Source organism: Amblyraja radiata, chromosome 8 (assembly GCF_010909765.2).
Source record: "Amblyraja radiata isolate CabotCenter1 chromosome 8, sAmbRad1.1.pri, whole genome shotgun sequence".
In the NCBI taxonomy this organism is placed as follows: domain Eukaryota; kingdom Metazoa; phylum Chordata; class Chondrichthyes; order Rajiformes; family Rajidae; genus Amblyraja; species Amblyraja radiata.
The window spans coordinates 80,052,276-80,076,150 of NC_045963.1; the positions used below are offsets into that span (position 1 = coordinate 80,052,276).

Genomic DNA, 23,875 nt, shown 5'->3' on the forward strand with positions numbered 1-23,875 from the left:
GTCAGGGGATATGGGGAGAAGGCAGGAACGGGGTACTGATTGTGGATGATTAGCCATGATCACATTGAATGGCGGCGCTGGCTCGAAGGGTCGAATGGCCTACTCCTGCACCTATTGTCTATCACAAAAATGCTGGCGAAACTCAGCGGGTGCAGCAGCATCTATGGAGCGAAGGAGATAGGCAACGTTTCGTCCCGACGTTTCGTTCCGTCCCGAAACGTTGCCTAACTCCTTCGCTCCATAGATGCTGCTGCACCCGCTGAGTTTCGCCAGCATTTTTGTGTACCTTCGATTTTCCAGCATCTGCAGTTCCTTCTTTAACACCTACTGTCTATCGTCATTCAATCATGGCTGATCTATCTCTCCCTCCCAACCCCATTCTCCTGCCTTCTCCCCGCAACCTCTGACACCCGTACTAATAGTTTTCAAGTGTTCATGAACAGAATAATGTTTTGAGCTGATGTGGTCACAAGTGATACTGGACGGATTGAAGGAGCATAGAAACATAGAAAATAGGTGCAGGAGTAGGCCATTCGGCCCTTCGAGCCTGCACCGCCATTCAATATGATCATGGCTGATCATCCAACTCAGTATCCTGTACCTGCCTTCTCTCCGTACCCCCTGATCCCTTTAGCCACAAGGGCCACATCTAACTCCCTCTTAAATATAGCCAATGAACTGTGGCCTCAACTACCTTCTGTGGCAGAGAATTCCACAGATTCACCACTCTCTGTGTAAAAAAATGTTTTTCTCATCTCGGTCCTAAAAGACTTCCCCCTTATCCTTAAACTGTGACCCCTTGTTCTTGCATCTTGTTGGCGACAAACACCAGAATGCATGGCCACCAAGGGCCGGTAGTAAGAGAACAAGCACTGACGGACGATTTTCCCTTGAGGCAAACAAAGCAATGGGGATTTGTGGTCACCTTAATGAGGTATCGGGTAATGTCCCTGCCGGCGATGTCCAGTCTCCGTGTTAGATGCGGCAATGAAAACCCTTCGTAAACAGGACAGATGTGGGTCACACCATCGCCAGAGTCCACGACAACGCCCGTCAGTAAACCTGGGGGGAGAGAGAGAGAGAGATCCCACATTTAGTCACACATCTCACATTTGTAAATGAACGCAAATACATTCTCCTGGAAGCACTGAAGTGTACTGGGGCTAAGATGCTGCTGCACCCGCTGAGTTTCTCCAGCACTTTTGGCTACCTTCAATTTTCCAGCAGTTCCTTCTTATGCAGTCTTAACTTTGCCAAGTTCAAACCTGCCCAGAACTAGACCTTCTTCTAAAATCTTTGTATCTTTATTAAAAGGCGCAACTTTTACCAGCAAAACGCTACGGTTCCTCCTCCCCCCCCACTATCCCATACACAGGCCTTGAGGAAACCATTCGATGGTTTGTGACTCTACATTCTGGTTGGGCAATGCAGGATGGTACGCTAATGAAGTTCTTCATTGTGCAAGTTTTAAATTTACACATCTAATTTAATCTCAACATTTCAGCTACGGAGGTATACGTACGTACCTTGAGCATACAACGTCAGCACAGCCTGGATGGCAATGTATACGCCGTTGAACTGGTATGTCTCAAACATCACCTGAAACAAAGAAAACAGTCTGTACATTTGCCCAGTTGACTGCCACATGTCAAACACAACTTGGATTATTGGTTATTAGCTGCAACCTTCCCCCCCATTGACGAACTGTACACTGCAAGGGCCAGGAAGCGAGCGGGTAAGATCATCTCTGACCCCTCTCACCCTGGCCACAAACTCTTTGAATCACTTCCCTCTGGAAGGCGACTCCGGACTGTCAAAGCTGCCACAGCCAGATATAAAAACAGCTTTTTCCCCCACAAGTAGTAGCTCTACTCAATAACCAAAAATCTGTAGCCTCCTTTTGCTCTGGTATTTTAGTTAATTCACATGTTTAATCAATAATGTTTTATTATTAATGTTTAATGTTTTATGTGTAATTCATAACTGTCACTGTATGTCATGTTGTCACTTGCGGGCGGAGCACCAAGGCAAATTCCTTGTATGTGAATACTTGGCCAATAAACGTATTCATTCATTCGTTCATTGATTAACATCTACTTGTTTATACCCATGTACAAGTAGCTCCTTTCACTCTTTGCTCAGTTTTAAATGTCCACAAATTAAATGAGCAATAGAGGATTGCTTTCAGCGCACGTTGGATAATTGCATTACCAAGTCAACAGCCACCACCACAGCTACAGGGTTGAAGTGAATCTTTGAAAGATATATCTAAGGAAGAATTGCATGGAAACAGGCCCTTCGGCCCACGCCAACCATTGACCACCCGTTTACTTTACCAGTTTACAGAGGGGAAACAAGCCGAACTTGCCCGCAACGGCCAACATGTCCCAGCTACACTAGTCCCACCTGCCTGCCTTTGGTCCATATCTTTCCAAACCTGTCCTATCCATGTACCTGTCTGTTTATTAAATGTTGGGATAGTCCCAGCCTCAACTACCTCCTCCGGCAGCCTGTTCCATACACCCACCACCCTCTGTGTGAAAAAGTTACCCCTCAGATTCCTATTAAATCTTTTCCCCTTCACCTTGAACCTATGTCCTCTGGTCCTCGATTCCCCTACTCTGGGCAAGAGACTCTGTGCATCTACCATTGTGACATTTAGGAATGGTTATAACCACAGGGTTAGCACGGGTGTCAGGGGCTATGGGGAGAAGGCAGGAGAATTGGGTTGATAGGGAAAGATGATTGAATGGGAGGGTAGACTTGATGGGCAGAATGGCCTAATTCTGCTCCTATCACTTATGAACAGCAGGCGGAGATCAGAGAGATTCTACAACTAGTGGGTCCTATCACAGCTTTGCTGTCCGGGGTTAAATTAAACACATAATGGAAGAATAACCCCATCTAAAGAATTAAAATGTACAGAGTCCTTCAGATGTCTTGCTTATCTCAACCAAAGAAATATTCCTTCCCCAAAACGTTGAGTAGACTTGGCTGCGGAGAGCTCAAATATTATCTGCTCAGCAAGTGACTGAAGTCCTGACATCCCAGTTGTAAAGACTAATGACAGGCCTCAGAGAGAGAGAGAGGGGGGGGGGCAGAGTGCAGAAAGTTGTTGGTGAAGAATTATAATTTTCCCCGGGGCATCCATAAAATGATCGAGCTTTACTTTAATTTATTATGTTTGCCCCTTCACCCCGTCTCCAGGTATTCTACAGGGCAACAGACAATAGGTGCAGGAGTAGGCCAATTGGCCCTTCGAGCCAGCACCGTCATTCAATGTGATCATGGTTGATCATCCCCCAATCAGTACCCCGTTCCTGCCTTCTCCCCATATCCCCTGGCTCCGCTAGCTGTGGGGAAACTGCTGCTCAGGGCAGCACTGTTCTGGTCAAGGAGAGGTGGCGTGATGTTGCAGCGGTAGTGATGATGCCTTACAGCGCCAGAGACCCCATTTCCATCCTATCTGTATGAAGTTTGTACGTGACCTGCGCGGGTTTTCTCCGGGTGCTCCGGTATCCTCTCACTCCACAGACGTGCGGGTTTGTAGATTAATTGGCTTCCGTAAAATTGTAAATTGTCCCTGGTGTGTGGAATAGTGCTGATGTACGGGGTGATCGATGATTGGCACAGACTCTTGTTTAAGAAGGAACTGCAGATGCTGGAAAATTGAAGGTAGACAAAAATGCTGGAGAAACTCAGTGGGTGCAGCAGCATCTATGGAGCGAAGGAAATATTCTCCCAATTCCGGCTACCGGAATTGGGAGAATATTTCCTTCGCTCCATAGATGCTGCTGCACCCGCTGAGTTTCTCCAGCATTTTTGTCTACCATCGGCACAGACTAGGTGGGTCGATGGGCCTGTTTCCACGCTGTATCTCTAAAGTCTAAAGTCATGAAAATCTGTAAGGACTCTGACTCAAGTTGAAGTTTGTGATCAGTCAGGAAAAACTTTAGATGCTGATGAGACACAAATAAATGAATACTGATTGCGGGTGGCTTTGCCAGCAGGATTACAAGGGCCTCAGCACCAGGAAATGAGTCACTAACTGGTGAGATCAGCAAACGACTATATTTAGTCATCTTACATCTGCAGGATGCGCTGCACCAGTGCTGTGTGTCCTTCTCCTTCACATCAGAATTACCACGAAAAGCACAAGCTTCATCTTCATGGTGGCCGATTAGGAAAAGGGGCGATGCAACGAGACCTGGGTGTCATGGTACACCAGTCATCGAAAGTAGGCATGCAGGTGCAGCAGGCAGTGAAGAAGGCGAATGCTATGTTAGCATTCATAGCAAAAGGATTTGAGTATAGGAGCAGGGAGGTTCTACTGCAGTTGTACAGGGTCTTGGTGAGACCACACCTGAAGTATTGCATACAGTTTTGGTCTCCTAATCTGAGGAAAGACATTCTTGCCATAGAGGGAGTACAGAGAAGGTTCACCAGACTCATTCCTGGGATGTCAGGACTTTCATATGAAGAAAGACTGGATAGACTCGGTTTGTACTCGCTAGAATTTAGAAGATTGAGGGGGGATCTTATAGAAACTTACAAAATTCTTAAGGGGTTGGACAGGCTAGATGCAGGAAGATTGTTCCCGATGTTGGGGAAGTCCAGAACAAGGGGTCACAGTTTAAGGATAAGGGGGAAATCTTTTAGGACCGAGATGAGGAAAACATTTTTCACACAGAGAGTGGTGAATCTCTGGAATTCTCTGCCACAGAAGGTAGTTGAGGCCAGTTCGTTGGCTATATTTAAGAGGGAGTTAGATGTGGCCCTTGTGGCTAAAGGGATCAGGGAGTATGGAGAGAAGGCAGGTACAGGATACTGAGTTGGATGATCAGCCATGATCATATTGAATGGCGGTGCAGGCTCGAAGGGCCGAATGGCCTACTCCTGCACCTATTTTCTATGTTTCTATGTTTCCAGCACGGCTTCCAGGTCGGCACGGCGGCGCAGCGGTAGAGTTGCTTAGATTCAATCTGAGGCGCTACCTTACAGCGAATGCAGCACCGGAGACCCGGGTTTGTACCTTCCCCCCCGTGACCTGCGTGGGTTTTCTCTTGAGATCTTCGTTTTTTTGCTCCCACACTCCAAAGACGTACAGGTTTGTAGGTTAATTGGCTTGGTAAATGTAAAAATTGCCCCTAGTATGTGTAGGATAGTGTTAATGTGCGGGGATCGCTGGTCGACGCAGACCCGGTGGGCCGAAGGGCCTGTCTTCACTCTATCTCTAAACTAAACTACCGACCATCGTCTCCCCATCTCACCAAACTCCAAAGTGACAGGATGCAACCTAGAACCAAAATATTGTACTATCTAGATTTAGGCCCACTGAGACCATGCCGAGCAACTATGCCTGTTATCTCTTCCGCTCCCCACACACGAGGGGCCAATTAACTCACAAACCCGCACATCTCTGGCAAGCGTGGTCACAGGGAGAACATGCAAACTCTGCACAGACAGCAGCCGAGGTCAAGGTGGAATGCAGGTCTCTGGGGTCTCTATCTACCAGCTGCGCCACCCACAAGTATTAAGACAGTGGAAGAGACTGCAATGCCAGCATACAAGATCCAAGCAATGACCCAAAAGTTGCAGCAGTTATTTTCCCACGCACCATTACTGTTAGGAAGCAGGATTATTTAAACTATAGAAGTGGTATCTCGTATTCTGTAAAACAACATTAGAATGCATATTGTTTGCGTCTTTTTAGCGCTGTGTGCCTGTGTGTCTGTGTGTGTGTCGGTGTGCGCGTGCGTGTGTGCACCCCACATCATCTGTTTGCACACATTTATCACATGTTTATTAAAGAACTTCAAGCAGAGACAATTACTCAAATGACATTCATTAAAAAGATCAGACAAGGATATTAAACCATAGTTAGAATATTAATAAACTGTTCCTAAATAATAAACAAAAAATTAGGCCATTCGGCCATCAAGTCTACCCCGCCATTCAATCATGGCCGATCTATCTCTCCCTCCTAGCCCCATTCTCCTGCCTTCTCCCCATAACCTCTGGCATTTTGAAATTTGCAGCACTGCTCCCCCACCCCACATCATCTTATCTCACTTCTCTCTGCAAACGTTTCCCTTGACCAGAAACCCTGTCGAACCCTTGCAGGACACAATTTAGTTCAGTTTATTATCGTGTGCACCGAGGTACAGTGAAAAGCTTTTTGTCGCGTGCTAACCAGTCAGCGGAAAGACTACACATGACTACACAACTGCATTTCGTTGTCTCTGTACTGTACACTGCACAATGACAATACAATTTGAATCTGAATCTGATCTGATTACAATCGGCAGTGTATAGATACACGATAAGGGAATAACGTTCATAGAAACATAGAAAATAGGTGCAGGAGGAGGCCATTCGGCCCTTCGAGCCAGCACCGCCATTCATTGTGATCATGGCTGATCGTCCCCATATCAATAACCCATGCCTGCCTTCTCCCCATATCCCTTGACTCCACTAGCCCCTAGAACTCTATCCAACTCTCTCTTAAACCCATCCAGTGATTTGGCCTCCACTGCCCTCTGTGGCAGGGAATTCCATAAATTCACAACTCTCTGGGTGAAAAAGTTTTTTCTCACCTCAGTCTTAAATGACCTCCCCTTTATTCTAAGACTGTGGCCCCTGGTTCTGGACTCGCCCAACATTGGGAACATTTTCCCTGCATCTAGCTTGTCCAGTCCTTTTATAATTTTATATGTTTCTATAAGATACCCTCTCATCCTTCTAAACTCCAGTGAATACAAGCCTAGTCTTTTCAATCTTTCCTCATATGACAGTCCCGCCATCCCAGGGATCAATCTCGTGAACGTGCAAGGTGAAGCCCGCAAAGTCTGATCAAGGTTGGTCAGAGGGCCATAAAGTGCATGCAAGCACCTGAAAAGGAAGCGTTAAAAGGTTTTTTACAAAATTCCTCCCCATCCCGCGCTCCTTATCCAAAACATGTTTCTTTGAGACTTAAATGAAGGAAAAGCATTCCAGGCTGCTGAATTTGCTGAACAGCAGCAAATATGACATCTTGCACTAAACGTTGTGTCATTTATCTGTGCTCTGTGGACGGCTTGATTACATCCGTGTACAGTCTTTTCTTTGACAGAAGAGCTTTTCACTGTACCTTGAACGTCTTGGACTCCATGCCACTGGATCCTGACCCAGATCTGTCAAGGACCGTGGGGTGTCTGTGCACCAGTCTCCCCACGTTAAACAAAGTCACGCACAGGCATCATCCAACCCTGGAGACACCCATGGTCAGCCATGACCGAAGGGGGCCTAAGAAAGAAGATTCTGTTCCTTGGTACACGTGACAATAATAACCTAAAATGAACAAAATTAGTCCGTGGCAGATTTGGGTCAGAGGCACTATAACAGCTTCTTCCAGCAGAAGTTGGGTCTATATCTCTCCTTTCCCTTTCCTCTGACTCTCAGTCCAAAGAAAGGTTTCGACCCAAGAGATGACTAATTCCTTTGCTGCTCACCTGCTGAGTTACTCAGGATTTTAATGTCTATTTTCGGGTTATAGACAATAGGTGCAGGAGTAGGCCACTCGGCCCGTCTTGCCAGCTCCGCCATTCAATGCGATCATGGCTGATCATCCCCAATCAGTACTCCGTTCCTGCCTTCTACCCATATCCCCTGACTCCGCTATCTTTAAGACTCCTATCTAGCTCTCTCTTGAAAGTATCCAGAGAACCGGCCTCCACCGCCCTCTGAGGCAGAGAATTCCATAGATTCACAACTCTCTATGAGAAAAAGTGTTTCCTCGTCTCCGTTCGAAATGGCTTACCAGTTAGGGGGAGAATCCCCGAGATTTGGCCAAACATTCTCACCTCTATTATCTTTTCTCTGTTCTTTGTGGGGTTCATCGGTGGCTCCGTCAGAAGGATCTTGCAATTCTTGGATTCCACATTCAGCTTCTCTGGGCCAAAGGTGTAATCCCACAGGTGCTTCATGTCGTCCCAGTTGCGCACGATGCCGTTCTCCATCGGGTAATTCACCTCCAGCATTGACCGCAGCTCACTCGCTTCATCGCCCACCATCAGGTCCTGTGAAGGAAAGCGAGAGAACAGTCAAAGGGCTGCTGTCACAATTGTTCAGCAAAACCGCCAGTCAGCTCAATTAATGCCCTCATAAAAACCACCAGCTATTCCAAAGATTAAAGGTATCCCTTTTACTCTAAGAACCCCTACACTATGCAAGCCACGAGCTCAGTAAACATCATAAACCATTTAACAATAAAGCCAAAAATGTCACATTTAAGGACTGTAGATACGAGGTAGCAACCTGAAAGCTCTATGGTCTAAATAGTAGATTCTGGTTTAAAAGGCGAATGATTTTTACGTGATAAATGGTCAGTATTTAGGCAGGAGCAAATACATTGTGGACATTCACAGGTTTTAAAAATGAATACTGGTGGTAATGGCGTCAACATGGATTGAGCTTGCACTCACAAATACACGAATGGGGAGGGGGGGTAAAGAACCCAAGACAGATGGGGGCAAGAACCAGGTCACCAGGGGAAATTGGATGGTGAAAGGAAGGGGTGAGTGAAGAGACTGTTTCAGCTTTGAGCATTAAAGTCTTTGAGCAGTAAGTACTTGTTGGGAAGCAGACAGGAATTGGGGGAGGAGGAGGCATGGTTGAGAGTGAACCTGGTCGAGGGGAAGAGTAACTCAGGTTTGGCTTCACTATAGAGTGGGGAAGTTGGGCACAGACTTGGTGCCTGATGTGCTCCAGGTAACGTTAGCAATAGATAAAGTGACATACATGCCGGAGATGCTCACAACTGTATCCTTAGACAGGAAACTTTTGACATTTACTTCAGGTGCTCTGGATTCCTAACAGATAGGAAAAGACATGCAGATTTGTAGGTTAGACACAAAGAGCTGGAGTAACTCAGCGGGTCAATGTGCTGCCTGATCCGCTGAAGTACTCCTGCTCTTTGTGTTTGGTATAAACCAGCATCTGCAGTTCCTTCCTACACAAATGTGTAAGTTAATTGTGGAATTCTCTGCCACAGAAGGCAGAGGAGGCCAATTCACTGGATATTTTCAAGGGAGTTAGATTTAGCTCTTAGGGTCAACGGAATCAAGGGATATGAGGAGAAAGCCGGAACGAGGTACTGATTCTGGATGATCAACCATGATCATATTGAATGTCAGTGCTGGAATGAAGGGCCGAATGGCCTACACTGCACATATTTCCGGTTTCTAAAGAAAATAGGTGCAGGAGTAGGCCATTCAGCCCTTCAATGTGATCATGGCTGATTATCCCCAATCAGTACCCTGTTCCTGCCTTCTCCCCATATCTCCGCTATGTTTAAGAGCCCTATCTAGCTTCTACACGGGGCATTAGCCACAAGGAGAGGCTGGACACCTGGACTGTTCTCTCTGCAACTGGGAAGGATAGAGGGAGACCCTGAGAGAAGTATATCAAATTATGAGAGGCACAGATCGGGTAGAGAGTCAGAACACTTTACGTCAAGATGGCAATACCAAATACTAGTGAATATAGCTTTCTGGCGAGAGGGGCCAAGTTTAAATTAGCACAGGGCAGGTTTTTTTTAATATACAGAGAGCGGAGGGTACCTGGAACTCTGCAGGGCATGGTGGTGATGGTGATAGCAAATACAATAATGGTATTTAAGAGGCTTTTGGATAGACACATGGAGATGTAGGGGATGGAGGGATATGGATTATGTGCAGGCAGGCAGACAGGTGTTTGTCTGAACATCATATTTGGCACAGACATTGTGGGCTAAAGGGTCTGTTCCTGTGCTCCACAATTGTATGAAACTAAATGTGTAATTCCAGACCATAGACCAGGGATTAGGGAATTTAAAAGGTTCAGGAAGTAAAGGAATCAAAGAGCGGATATTAGGGAACAGTCGAGCAAGCTTCAGAAACTCTGCATGAAATGGAGGCTGTCAATGATCTTGCACAACTACATGCAAGACTTTGGGCAACAAACGTTGGGCAACATCTCCAAGTTTGCGGATGACACAAAACTGGGTGGCAGTGTGAGCTGCGAGGAGGATGCTATGAGAATGCAGGGCGACTTGGATGGGTTGGGCGAGTGGGCAGATGCAGTAATAATGAGGATAAATGTGAGGTTATCCACTTTGGTGGCAAGAACAGGAAGGCAGATTATTATCTGAATGGTGTCAGATTAGGAAAAGGGGAGGTGCAACGGGACCTGGGTGTGCTTGTACATCAGTCACTGAAAGTGAGCATGCAGGTTCAGCAGGCAGTGAAGAAAGCGAATGGCATGTTGGCCTTCATTGCGAGAGGATTTGAGTTTAGGAGCAAAGTTTCAAGGTCAGTTTATTGTTACATGTACCAATTAAGGTACAGTGAAATTCAGATTGACATAGTCATACCAATAAAGAGCAACAAGACACCCAAATAATCTTTTAACGTGAACATTCACCACAGTGACTCCCCCACATTCCTCACTGTGATGGAAGGCAAAAAAAGTTTAATCTTCTTCCCTTCTTTGTTCTCCCGCGGTCATGGCACTCGAGCATTCAGTTGTCGGGGCGATCTTGGGTCCCGCAACTGGCGGTCGAGCCTTCGCATCAGGGCGATCAAGCTCCCGCATCAGGGGGGTCACAGCTAGCCGCGCCGGGTGATCAGACTCCAGGTTGGGGCTGGTCGAACCTCCTGTGGCTTGGAGCTTCCCGGCATCACTCTCTGCCCGGGACTGTGAGCTCCTCGATGATGAAATCTGCAGGCCGCCATTGGAGCGTCAATCCCAGGCAAGGGATCACAGGCTCCGATGGTAGATCCATGACCCCGCGGTGGGGCTCAAAGTCAGTCTCGAGCAAGGCCTCCAGCTGCATGATGTTAGGCCGCAGAGTGACCGGAGATACGATCCGGAACCCCCCCCCCCCCACCCCCCCAAAAAAAACGCATTTCCGGCAAGGTGAGAGATTGAAAAAAAAAGTTTCCCCCGACCCAACCCCCAAATAAAACAAACCAGAGAACATTAATACATACCAGAGAACATTAACACATACAAACACACACACACACACATAAAAAAAGGCAAAAAGACAGACAGACTGTAGGCAAGGCTGCAGTTGTACAGGGCCCTGGTGAGACCGCACCTAGAGTAATGTGTGCAATTTTGGTCTCCTAATGTAAGGAAGGACATTATCATTATTGAGGGAGTGCAGCGTAGGTTCACCAGGTTAATTCCCAGGATGGCGGGACTGACATATGATGAAAGAATGGGTCGAATGGGCTTATATTCACTGGAATTTAGGATGAGAGGTAATCTTATAGAAACATATAAAATTCTTAATGGATTGGACAGGCTAGATGCAGGAAAAACATTCTCGATGTCCAGAACCAGGGGTCACAGTTTAAGAATAAGTGGTAGACCATTTAGGACTGAGATGAGGAAAAACTTTTTCACCCAGAGAGTTGTGAATCTGTGGAATTCTCTGCCACAGAGGGCAGTGGAGGCCAATTCATTGGATGTTTTCAAGAGGGAGTTAGATTTAGCTCTTGGGGCTAAAAGAATCGAGGGATATGGGGAGAAAACAGGAACGGGGTACTGATTTTACATGATCAGCCATGATCATATTGAATGGTGGTGCTGGCTCGAAGGGCCGAATGGCCTACTCCGGCACCTATTTTCTATGTTTCTAACAGGAGGAAGGTGGCCCAGCTGGTCTGGTCCATCGTGGGGAAGAGAAGAGAAGTTCCAGCTGTCAATGCTAGCAATATTTACAGAGGAGCAGATGCTGAGTGGAGACAGGGAAATCCAGGTAGGAATGGGTTACATCAGCACCACAACACCCTGGATCAAAGCCGAAATATCTCTAGACTAAAATACACTCCAACACTTGCTCTAGATTCTACAAGCTCAAATTATCTGGCCATCCAAGACAAGAGCGGATAATTCTCGTTATAAGATTCATTTCAACAATCTTTCACCCAGGGACAATATCACAAGATGAAGTTAAAAAATACAGTGCAATGCAATTTATTGAAATAACACAGATTCTGCACTCATCATACCTGCACAAAGAGAAATTAGTTGACGGTAAAACAGATGGGTAAATTACAAACCCATATTGTCTTTGCAGGCCAAGAAGTGCCAAGATAAATACAGTGCCCTCCATAATGTTTGGGACAAAGACCCAGCATTTATTTATTTGCCTCTGTACTCCACAATTTGAGATTTGTAATAGGAAAAAAATCACATGTGTTAATGTGCACATTGTTTAGTTACAGCGCGGAAACAGGCCTTTTCGGCCCACCGGGTCCGCGCCGACCAGCGATCCCCTCACATTTAACACTATCCTATACCCACTAGGGACAATTTTTACATTTACCAAGCCAATTAACCTTGTACGTCTTTGGAGTGTGGGAGGAAATCGAAGATCTCGGAAAAAACCCTCGCAGGTTACGGGGAGAACGTACAAACAGCACCCGTAGTCAGGATCGAACCCTGGTCATGGGTGCTGCAGTCCCTGTAAGGCAGGGACTCTACCGCTGCGCCACCGTGCTGCCCAAATAAAATTGTCAGATTTTATTATAGGGGATTTTTATACATTTTGGTTTCACCATGTAAAAATTACAGCTGTGTTTATACACAGTCCCCCCATTTCAGGGCACCATAATGTTTGGGACACATGGCTTCACGGGTGTTTATAAGTGCTCAGGTGTGTCTAATTGCCTCCTTAATGCAGTATGTATAAGAGAGTTCTCAGCACCTAGTCTTTCCTCCAGTCTTTCCATCACATTTGGAAACTTTTATTGCTGTTTATCAACAAGAGAAAAAAATCACGTAAGTGGGACAGGCCCTTTACATCTCTCCATGACCTTTTGATGAGCTTAATCGAAGATATTGCACGACTGGCCGAAAGAAACAGACCCGTTGTTCAACAGAGAAAGCATAACAGTACTCTTCAAACAGCCTGAAACACAAATGTAAACTACAGATGCTGGCAAACTCCAACACACCATCCTATTCAAACCTTGCAATATGCAAAATAAATTCCTGTTTTCGATGGCCAAAGAGTTGAAATGTAAATTGTGCGTTCTGCCACTTTATAGAAACTGGCTACGTATGAAACTGCAGATGCAGACATTTGCTCAGGGCAGTTTGCAGAACATCAGTGCAAAACTGGAGTTTAGAATGATGAGAGGGTATCTTATTGAAACATATAAGATTATTAAGGGATTGGACACGCTAGAGGCAGGTAACATGTTTCCGATGTTGGGGGAATCCAGAACCAGGGGCCACAGTTTAAGAATAAGGGGTAGGCCATTTAGAACTGAGATGAGGAAAAACTTTTTCACACAGAGTTGTAAATTTGTGGAATTCACTGCCTCTGAAGGCAGTGGAGGCTGATTCACTGGATGCATTCAAGAGAGAGTCAGATACACTTAGGGCTAGCGGAATTAAGGGATATGAGGAGAAGGCAGGAACGGGGTACTGAATGTGGATGATCCGCCATGATCACATTGAATAGCGTTGCTGGCTCGAAGGGCCGAATGGCCTACCCCTGCATCTATTGTCCATGTATCTATGCAAAACATTTGCTGCTTGAGAACAAAGCACAGTCCAGGAAGCATCAATTGATGAAGCAATCTCACACTCTCCATGCTCACACACTTCACTGGGTAGCGATGTTGAAATGTTGACGAGCATGCGCAGAAATTTATCACACAGTCAAAAACACAAGCCTTAACTAACTTTTAAAAAAAACGACCAAGCTAATTCTGTGACTCTCTGCAATGTTGTTCATTTTAAAATGTAGCACGCACGTAGAGTTTTGGGCGAGTTGTACATTAAATTCTGGCAATGTGTGCGTGATAGAACAGTTCAAGCAAGAGCATTAAGGTACGAAGTTGATGCAGGGTTGAATGTACATTGTGTGCAGCATAGGGTTCAGACCGAATACACACACAGGCTTCTAGCTCATGACCATTTAGCTGGCAATGCATCGTCACCCACCTGAGCTGCCTGCCGCACTCCAATGCCACTGAGGGAATGTTAGACGTCGGCTCGACTGACAAAATGGGGTTAATTTGGAGTCTCAAACCAAAAGCAGAGGTAGTACCAGTTCAAATACATGCTTCAAAGCAAGACAAAGTAGTGGACAATCCATGCCGCAACATGAAACACTAAACCTAAAGGGACATTTACAAATTAATTAAAGACAGCAAGACTTTTTGTCGAAGGATTTCCATTTTGAAAGTTTAAGAAAGAACTGCAGATGCTGGAAAAATGGAATGTAGACAAAAATGCTGGAAAAACTCAGCGGGTGAGGCAGCATCTATAGAGCGAAGGAATAGGTGACGTTTCGGGTCGAGACCAAACAATGCTGGATAAACTCAGCGGGTGAGGCAGCATCCATGGAGCGAAAGAATAGGTGACGTTTCGGGTCGAGACCCTTGGGTCTCGACCCGAAACGTCACCTACTCCTTCTCTCCATGGATGCTGCCTCACCCACTGAGTTTCTCCAGCATTTTTGTCTACCTTCCATCAAAATTCTGGGGTCTAATGTCTCTTAGCTAGACAAATACTCGTATGTTTTACAAAACATTAGATTATAATTTAACAGACAATTATCTTCTAGGGTTTCAGCCGAACATGATCATAACTTGAATAACTAATATCCTCATCTTCCCTGTTTAGATGTACACTGTGGATACAGGCTCCACAATATCTGCTGGAGACAGTATATACGGGCCCCCACAGTACCTGCCCGGCTGGAATCACACAAGGTTTTACTCGCACCACCCAGGTGTCGACCACTAATGTATAAATGCTGTCGCCCAACCTTTAAACTTGCAAAACTTCACCTCATTTGCAATTCCTTGATTGACTGGAGAATGGAGCGGCTGGGCTTGTACACTCTGGAGTTTAGAAGGATGAGAGGGTATCTTATTGAAACATAAGATTAAGGGTTTGGACACGCTAGAGGCAGGAAACATGTTCCCGATGTTGGGGGAGTCCAGAACCAGGGGCCACAGTTTAAGAATAAGGGATAAGCCGAGGAAACACTTTTTCTCACAGAGAGTTGTGAGTCTGTGGAATTCTCTGCCCCTGAGGCCGGTTCTCTGGATACTTTCAAGAGAGCTAGATAGGGCTCTTAAAGATAGCAGTGTCATGGGATATGGGGAGAAGGCAGGAACGGGGTACTGATTGTGGATGATCAGCCATGATCACATTGAATGGCGGTGCTGGCTCGAAGGGCCGAATGGCCTACTCCTGCACCTATTGGCTATTGACTGTCGTGTAAGTTTTTAAAAACGTTCCTTGAATTTGATTTGGAGCTTTGATTATGTTGTCGGGTTTGATAAAACTAGTTTCAATCTCTCGAATGACAATTGTCAGGAGAATGGGGTTGAGAAGGAAAAATAGCTCAGACACGATCGAATGTCAGAGCAGACACTATGGGGCGAATGGCCTAATTCTGCTCCTATGTCTTATGGTCTAAACTCCCATCCCTGCTGAATATCTCTACAGCATTCAAAGGCTGAGCGATTAAACATGGCCTCTCCCTTTCTGTCCTAGTCAGCATGAACAAGGGTATCAGCATCAACAATTGGATAGCACGCCTTTATTGTTCTTGCCAGCTTCTTACCTTCTCCACACACCTGAAGTCGCACATGGCTGAGGCTCTATAGGGCGCTGGTCAGGTCTCATTTGGAATATTGTGAGCAATTTTGGGCACCATAATTTGAGGAAGGATGTGCTGGCTCTGGAGAGGGTCCAGAGGAAGTTTACAAGAATGATCCCAGGAATGAGTGGGTTCGCATATGATGTGTGTTTGACGGCACTGGGCCTGTACTCGCTGGAGTTTAGAAGAATGAGGGGGGGACCTCATTGAAACGCACCAAATAGTGAAAGGCTCAGATAGACTGGATGTGGCGAGGATGTTTCCACTAGTGGGAGAGTCTAGAACTAAAGACCATAGCCTCAGAATTAAAGGATAGTCCTTTAGGAAGGAGGATGGTGAATCTGTGGAGTTCATAGCCACAGAAGGCTGTGGAGGCCGTTAATAGACATTTTTAAAGCAGAGATAGATAGAAATTTTTTTGACTAGGGGAGAATGGAGTTAGGAGGAAGAGATAGATCAGCCGTGATTGAATGGCAGAGAAGACTTAATGGGCCGAATGGCCTAATTCTGCTCCTGTCACTTATGACTGCTTTCTATCACCACGCCTCATACACCACTCATCAACATCCTGCCAGAGGAATGTCTGTCTAACGCACACTTAGAGCAGGTGAAAGGGAACAAAGATCAATGAAATGCTGTCATATTTTTAAGAGAAATAATTGCAAAATGTTAACTGAAAAGGAAATCTCAAAGCAAACTCTGGACAAATTGATTGCAATACCAAATTAAAATGAAATGAACACACCACACTTCAACTTACTTACCATTTTTTTGTTATTCTACTTCAACAGGTGAAAAGAGAGAGAGAGAAGGTAAAACAGAAAGGTCAGAAAAGATCAGAGTGATAACATCACTCCCAGAGCTCAGATTCAAAGTGACTTCCAAAATTAAAAATTAAAAGTTGAGACTCCTTCCTATTAATGGTGTAAAAGTGTTTTATGCATAGCTATAAACAGCAGCTCATTTACAAGATTTGTAACTAAACAATTTATTCAGAAATGTTACTCGATGCATGTTAACGACAGATTTGTAATATAATAACAACTTAAGCAGCAAATCTTAATGGTATGAAATGTTAAGGAAAAAGATGATGTTTGGGGCAAATTTATTTTTAAACAGCGAGTGGTAGATGCCTGGAACTCAATGCTAGGGGTGGTGGTGGAAGCAAACATGATAGTGGCCTTGAAGAGGCACATGGAAGTGCAGGGAATGGAGGGATACGGATCACTTGCAGGCAGAGGACATTACTTTAATTTGGCATCGTGTGCATCACAAATATCGTGGGATGAAGGGCCTGTTCCTGTGGCTTCCACGTCAATGTTTCACTGAGTAATGCATATGAGGAGTTTCTCCAATTCTCTCAACCCGCAGTAATTTAAAAAAAATAGGTGCAGGAGTAGGCCATTCGGCCTTTCGTGCCAGCACTGCCATTCAATATGATCATGGCTGATCATCTAAAATCAGTAACCCGTTCCTGCTTTCTCCCCATATCCCTTGATTCCTTAAGCCCTGAGAGCTAAATCTAACTCTCTTGAAAAATTATACTGGGCTGTACGCAACATGGGTATAGACACCCCATCACACTGTACTGACTTAATTTGCTTAACTACTCAAAACTTCCAAATGGGGAATGAATATTTGCAGCGGCTCCAAAAAACTTTCAAGATGGCTCTTCAAACAAGTGCGGATTAAAAACATTAATTGCTGTTCAATTAAAATGTTTAAATTCATAAGTTGTAGCAGCAAAATTAGACCATTGAGTCTACTCCGCCGTTCAATCATGGCTGATCAATCTTTCCAACTTGACTCCATTCTCCTCATAAACCTTGACACCCTTACCAATCAAGAACTTATCAATCACCACAATAAAAATATCCATCAACTTGGCCCTCACAGCCTCCTCTGGCAATGAATTCCACAGATTCACCACCTTGGACGGCTGATGCAAAGGTATTTTAATGCACCTCTGTCTTTACATTTGCAGCTTGCTTTGTACTACCATTTCGAAGGCTAGCTCACACCAATTAATTTATTACCACGTTCCTACGACTCATCTCATCGTTCCACCATTATTTTCTACCCATGAGTAGGCTACACCCATTTTGCTATCTCTCTCTCAAAATCATATAAAAATAGCCATCTTCCTCTTGTACGTCTCTCTACCGGCCTGGGAAACGCAACAATAAAATGTTATTTTCATTAGCTGTTGCTACAAAAGGACAATTTTTAGGCAAGTGAAAAAGAGAACTGAAAATAGCCAAAGCCATAACATTGAAAGTCAACTTTTGATCTGACTTGGTAAAACTTCAGATAGCCCTTGCTTTCTCTAGCCATCCTTTTCCCCTTCCTCCCACTTGTCTTACTGTCTCCGACTACATTCTATCTTTGTCCCACCCCCTCTCCTGATATCAGTCTGAAGAAGGGTCTCGACCCGAAACGTCACCAATTCCTTCTCTGCAGAGATGCTGCCTGTCCTGCTGAGTTACTCCAGCATTTTGTGTCTACCTTTTCATTTGACTTCCTACTATCCAATTAAGACTAGTCCTATTAACTGCTGCAAATTTCCCAGATTACATTTGCAAGGAGCACAATACACCTGAGTATTGTGTGCAATTTTGGTCCCCTAATTTGAGGAAGGACATTCTTGCTTTTGTGGGAGTGCAGCGTAGGTTTACAAGGTTAATTCCTAGGATGGGCTTGTATACGCTGGAATTTGGAAGGATGAGAGGGTTTCTTATTGAAACATATAAGATTATTAAGGGTTTGGACACGCTAGAGGCAGGAAACATGTTTCCGATGTTGGGGGAGTCCAGAACCAGGGGCTACAGTTTCAGAATAAGGGGTAAGCCATTTAGAACGGAGACGAGGAAACACTTTTTCTCACAGAGAGTTGTGAGTCTGTGGAATTCTCTGCCTCAGAGGGTGGTGGAGGCCGGTTCTCAAGAGAGAGCTAGATAGGGCTCTTAAAGATAGCGGAGTCGGGGGATATGGGGAGAAGGCAGGAACGGGGTACTGATTGGAGATGATCAGCCATGATCACATTGAATGGCGATGTTGGCTTGAAGGGCCGTGCTGCAATTGTTATATGGTTATATGGCCTACTCCTGCACCTATTGTCTATTGTCCAAGTCATAATCTGGCATCAGCAAATTTAATATTTAGAATTGGCTTCAGTTCAAATACCTGGTGAAATGCAGTTTCCCTTTCATCACTAAACCAATCTTGTCAGTTCCTTTTGCAAAGGAGGTTCCAAAATATATTTTTCAAAAATGTTTAAGAAACAATTGGACAGGTACATGGATAGGACAGGTTTAGATGGGCCAAATGCAGGCAGGGTGGACTAGCATAGGTGGGACATGTTGGGCCCTAGAGCCTGTTTCCATGCCACATGGCCCTAAGTGCCTCTGATAAAAAATTTGAAAACTCAACTTTGATTTCATCCACCAATACTTGTAACACAACTTTCCTTCCTCCATTACCAACAAACTAAGATAAAACCATAGCATGAATAATGCTAGGTAGACAAAATGCTGGAGAAACTCAGCGGGGGAGGCAGCATCTATGGAGCGAAGGAATTGGAGATGTTTCGGGTCGAGACCCTTCTTCAGACTGGAGCATATGTCAATAATGCTCTGTGACTGGAGCATAAGCTACGGGCTGATGTTATAATGATGTTGATCAAGTACTTTCTCAAAAATTCCAATGGATTCCCTAACAAACCAATGAAATAGAGAGAGCAAATCAGTTGTAGAAAAATAACAAGAAAATAGGGAGCAGAATGAGGGGAGGTGATAAAAATATTAAACCTCTTCCAAAACAAACAAATAAAACTACACTGTACTACAGGTCACTTTTTTTTCCAATACTCAAAATGTTAAATTAATAGTTATGTCACTTATGTAGGTTATTGCATGATAGTTTATAAACCTGTGAGAGTTGGACTTAAACTAAGGCACAATTTAATATTTAAAATGTATTGTTTTATATATTAAAAAACTGTACAGATCACCAAGCTTTAATTACTAAACATTTTCAGTGAGGAGCTGCTGTTGTAAACTACTTCTTACTATTAAATGAGAAAAGATAAGGTTTCCTTTAAATCTGCTATACAAACAGAAATTTAAGCATGCCAGAAAGAAAAATAAAACGCATTTACCATGGATAGGAATAAAATGGATAAGAAACATGTAAACATATTAAAGGAGCAAAGCAATAGGATTTGTAGAACAGTACCTTGATCTCAATGTTGCCAACTTTGGCAGAGGAACGGATGATGGGCCTGCCCACCAGTGCTGGGAAGATGTGCTCTGGGAAGTTGGAGCCTGCATAGCCACACTTGACAAACTGTACACGTGGGAAACAAGAAAATACACTTAGTACCACCTCGTTAATTTACCAGGCAAGTAAATTTTCAAACAGAATCAAAAAAGTTATAGCAATCTGATAAACTGTGCATCTGTCTGCATTTGAAATAAAGTATGTGCAAGATGCAACTGCAGATGCTGCTTTCCACCGAAGATAGACACAGAGTGCTGGAGTAACTTAGTGGGTCAGGCAGCATCTCTGGAGAAAAGTAATAGGTGACGTTTCAGGTTGAGACCCTCAGGTTTCGAAGGGTCTCGACACAAAACGTCACCTATTCCTTCTCTCCAGAAATGCTGCTTGACCTGTTGAGTTACTCCAGCATTTTGTGTCCATCTTGGAGGGAGAGAGGGAGAGTTTTTTCCAGCATCTGCTGTTCTTTCTTAAACATAATTATCATAAAATATCACTGAAAGTGTAATTTACTCATGAATAACCCCAAAATTACATCCAGTGGGCAACATTGACTTGCAATGAAATCAGTGTTGGGAGTAAACCTGTTGTAGTTGAAACTTAGCTTCAGTTACGAAATGAGCACAAGATTCAAATTCACTATGTCTCTACACAAGCATGCATGCACATTGAATTGAAAACACGACAAATATTGATAGTGTGATACAGTGTGGAAACAGGCCCTTCGGCCCAACTTACCCATACTGGCCAACATGTCCCAGCTACACTAGTCGCATCTGCCTAGTGCTTGGTCCATATCCCTCCAAACCTGTCCATGTGCCTGTCTGTTTATTAACCATTCGGATAGCCCCAGCCTCAACTACCTCCTCTGGCAGCTTGTTCCATACATCCACCACCCTTTGTGTGAAAAAGTTACCTCTCAGATTCCTATTAAATCTTTTCCCCTTCACCTTGAACCTATGTCCTTTGGTCCTCGATTCCCCTACTCTGGGCAAGAGACTGTTCATCTACTCCTCTCGTGATTTTGTAAACCTATTTGGACACCTCTATCAGATCTCCCCTCATCCTCCTGCACTAAAAGGAATAGAGACCCAGCCTGCTCAACTTCTCCATATAGCTCAGACCCTCTAGTCCTGGTAACATCCTCGTAAATCTTCTCTGAACCCTTTCAAGCTTGACAATATCTTTCCTATAACATGGTGTCCTGAACTGAACACGATATAGTGTTCAAATTAAATATCGCAGACTTTTTCCAGCTTGCATCAGCTTTGGAAAACAGGGCAAATACCACAGTGCAATTTTAATCAGGATGTGTTTGCACCGACAAATCTTTGTTAGCAATGTGCTTGTGTTCTGACACGCACTAACACATCTTTTCAACTCGTAATGGGTGCGTTCCTGGCAGGGAAATGCGAGCAAGTACAAGATTCCCTCAAGCGTGCATGGACTGGAAAGTCAAAGCAAACCATCTCACTTCATACTCTCATGTTAACGCTCAGTGGACCGTCCGCCATGATATCTGTGTCAGAGGCCAAGATCAGACTGGTGACAACCTGATCTATAGTTTAGTGCAACACCCAGTGATGTACTCAGCGATTTGTGGAGCTTCCCCCCCACCCCGCCTTCCCCACAAGCACTAGCATGTAGATGCATAACATTTTCAGGCAACACCTCCGCCCTTATCTGCACATTCCTTAGATCATGTTGATATCAACTCACCTACGTGGTATCAACTCACAACCACCTAGACAAATAGCACACTCCTTTCCTATCAGTTGTGTGCAGCAGAACATTTTCCTCAATGGCATTTATTAAAGCAAGTAGAAGTTTACCTGTCCTCTTCATTAACCAAATACATAGCTCACACATCCATATCTGTTAGTATTAAGTAATTACTACATTCCCTTTCAAACAGCATTGTTACAATTACTGGGTCCTGAAGGCATTTTTGCAAAATAAGCCAAATTATATTGGATATACATTTAAACAGGCTATTCTACCCAACCAAACCTCACTGCTTTCTCTGCTCCATTAGAGCCTCTTCTAGTTTCTCTATGCCTGATGCTCTGTCATCTTAACGTATTTATACTTTGCACTTTAACCACTTCCTGCAGCAGCCAGTTCCACATTCTCAGCACTCTGAATAAATACGTTTATTCCACTAACCCGCGTCATTTCCTGGTGGCTATCTTGCAATAATGGCCCCCAAATTATGTTGCAGGTTTGAGGGACAGGATGGCCTATCCCAGTTATTCTGTGTTATGCACCAGTATAAGCACGGAGCCTGCATCCACTGTAACCAAAACACTTTCATTCTAAAACACTAACGACATCCTCAACTTTGCTCAAGTTATTTTTTTCCTGATAGGAATCAGTGGGCAATTCCGATTTCTCTCTCAAATCATCTCTGCCCCACTTCACTGTCATTTACTAGAATGGCAAATAGAACTTGTGATGGACAATCTACAAGCAGATCAAAGCCGTCTATAGGTTCAGCCTACTTTCAATTCTAACCCACTTCAAGTAAAGGGAAGTATATTTTGCCATTACAACTTGGGGTGCAACATTTAGCAATTGGTGCATGGGTACTCCAAGATCCACAATCTCTTTGCTCTATCCCACCAAGACATTCACATTCCAACTAATGTGACCCTGCTGTTCTTTCATCCAAAGTAGTCAGACCAGAGTGGAAGGTAGACAAAAATGCTGGAGAAATTCAGCGGGTGAGGCAGCATCCATGTAGCGAGGGAATAGGTGATGTTTCGGGTCAAGACCCTTCTTCAGACCCGAAACATCACCTATTCCTTTGCGCCATAGATGCTGCCTCACCCGCTGACTTTCTCCAGCATTTTTGTCTACCTTCGATTTTTCCAGCATCTGCAGTTCTTTCTTAACAGACCAGAGTGGAAACTCACTGCAATTCAAAGCATCTCAATATTGCAGATCAAATATTTTTAAGGAAATGGATTCAGTAGGCATAAATCCATGTGATAGATCACACATTTGCTGAAATGTTTTCACTGCTAGGCTTGTATCTTGAAAATGTTAACGTCTTACCCAAACACTACAAAAACATTTAACATACAGACCATTGCTGACCATCACACAAATTGCTACATGACTAACGACAAAGATTCAACCACATATCTTTCTACAGAATGACATTGCAGATATTTAACCGAGCATTTTAAAACACCATTCCATATGGCCCACTAAGCAACAACGTTTTTTTTTCAAGTGACGCTGTGAGAAGCTGGGGAAATTAAATACATTTCTATTGTCAATTTTGATTGGGGATCATCTACCTTGAGCAATAACACTACTTCTGTCTCTACAGATGCTGCCAAAACTTTTGATTATACAACAGTATTTTACATTGGAAAGAACTGCAGATGCTGGTTTAAATCGAAGGTAGACACAAAATGCTGGAGTAACTCAGCGGGACAAGCAGCATCTCTAGAGGGAATGGATGGCGTTTCAGGTCAAAACCCTTCTCAGTCTGAAGAAGGGTCTGGGCCCGAAACGTCACCCATTCCTTCTCTCCAGAGATGCAGCTTGTCCCGCTGAGTTACTCCAGCATTTTGTGTCTACCCATAGTATTTTGCAGACAGGGCAACTGTAGATGCTGGAAGCTTGTGCAAAAGAAAGTGCTGGAGGAACTCAGTGAATCAGCCAGCATCTGTGGAGGGAATGGATCAGTGATGTTTCAGGTCGGGACCCTTCTTCAGACTGATCGTAAATGGGGCGGGGGGGGGGGAAAGCTGGAAAAGATAGGTAAGGACAGCACAAAGTCTGGCAAGGTGGATACAGGTGAGGGGGTGATGGTTGGGATGTGTTAGTCCATTCCCTCCACAGATATTGCCTGACCCACTGAGTTCCTCCAGCGATTTGTGCTGTAGTCGGAGCAGTAATTTTCCTTTGTAGCAGGTCAGAGAAGGAAACAGG

The 23,875-nt window shown here is 44.5% G+C and overlaps 1 protein-coding gene across 1 annotated transcript in view; it reads right to left on the reverse strand.

Moving 5' to 3' along the window:
* Nucleotides 1–23,875, reverse strand: part of actr2 (actin related protein 2) — a 38,139-nt gene that overhangs the window by 12,450 nt on the left and 1,814 nt on the right. The window contains exons 2-5 of the mRNA XM_033026331.1: nt 19,889–19,999; nt 7,842–8,057; nt 1,527–1,599; nt 926–1,062 (exon numbers count right to left, since the gene is read on the reverse strand). Coding sequence (XP_032882222.1) covers nt 926–1,062; nt 1,527–1,599; nt 7,842–8,057; nt 19,889–19,999 — 537 coding nt within the window. The remainder of the gene's footprint in view (nt 1–925; nt 1,063–1,526; nt 1,600–7,841; nt 8,058–19,888; nt 20,000–23,875) is intronic.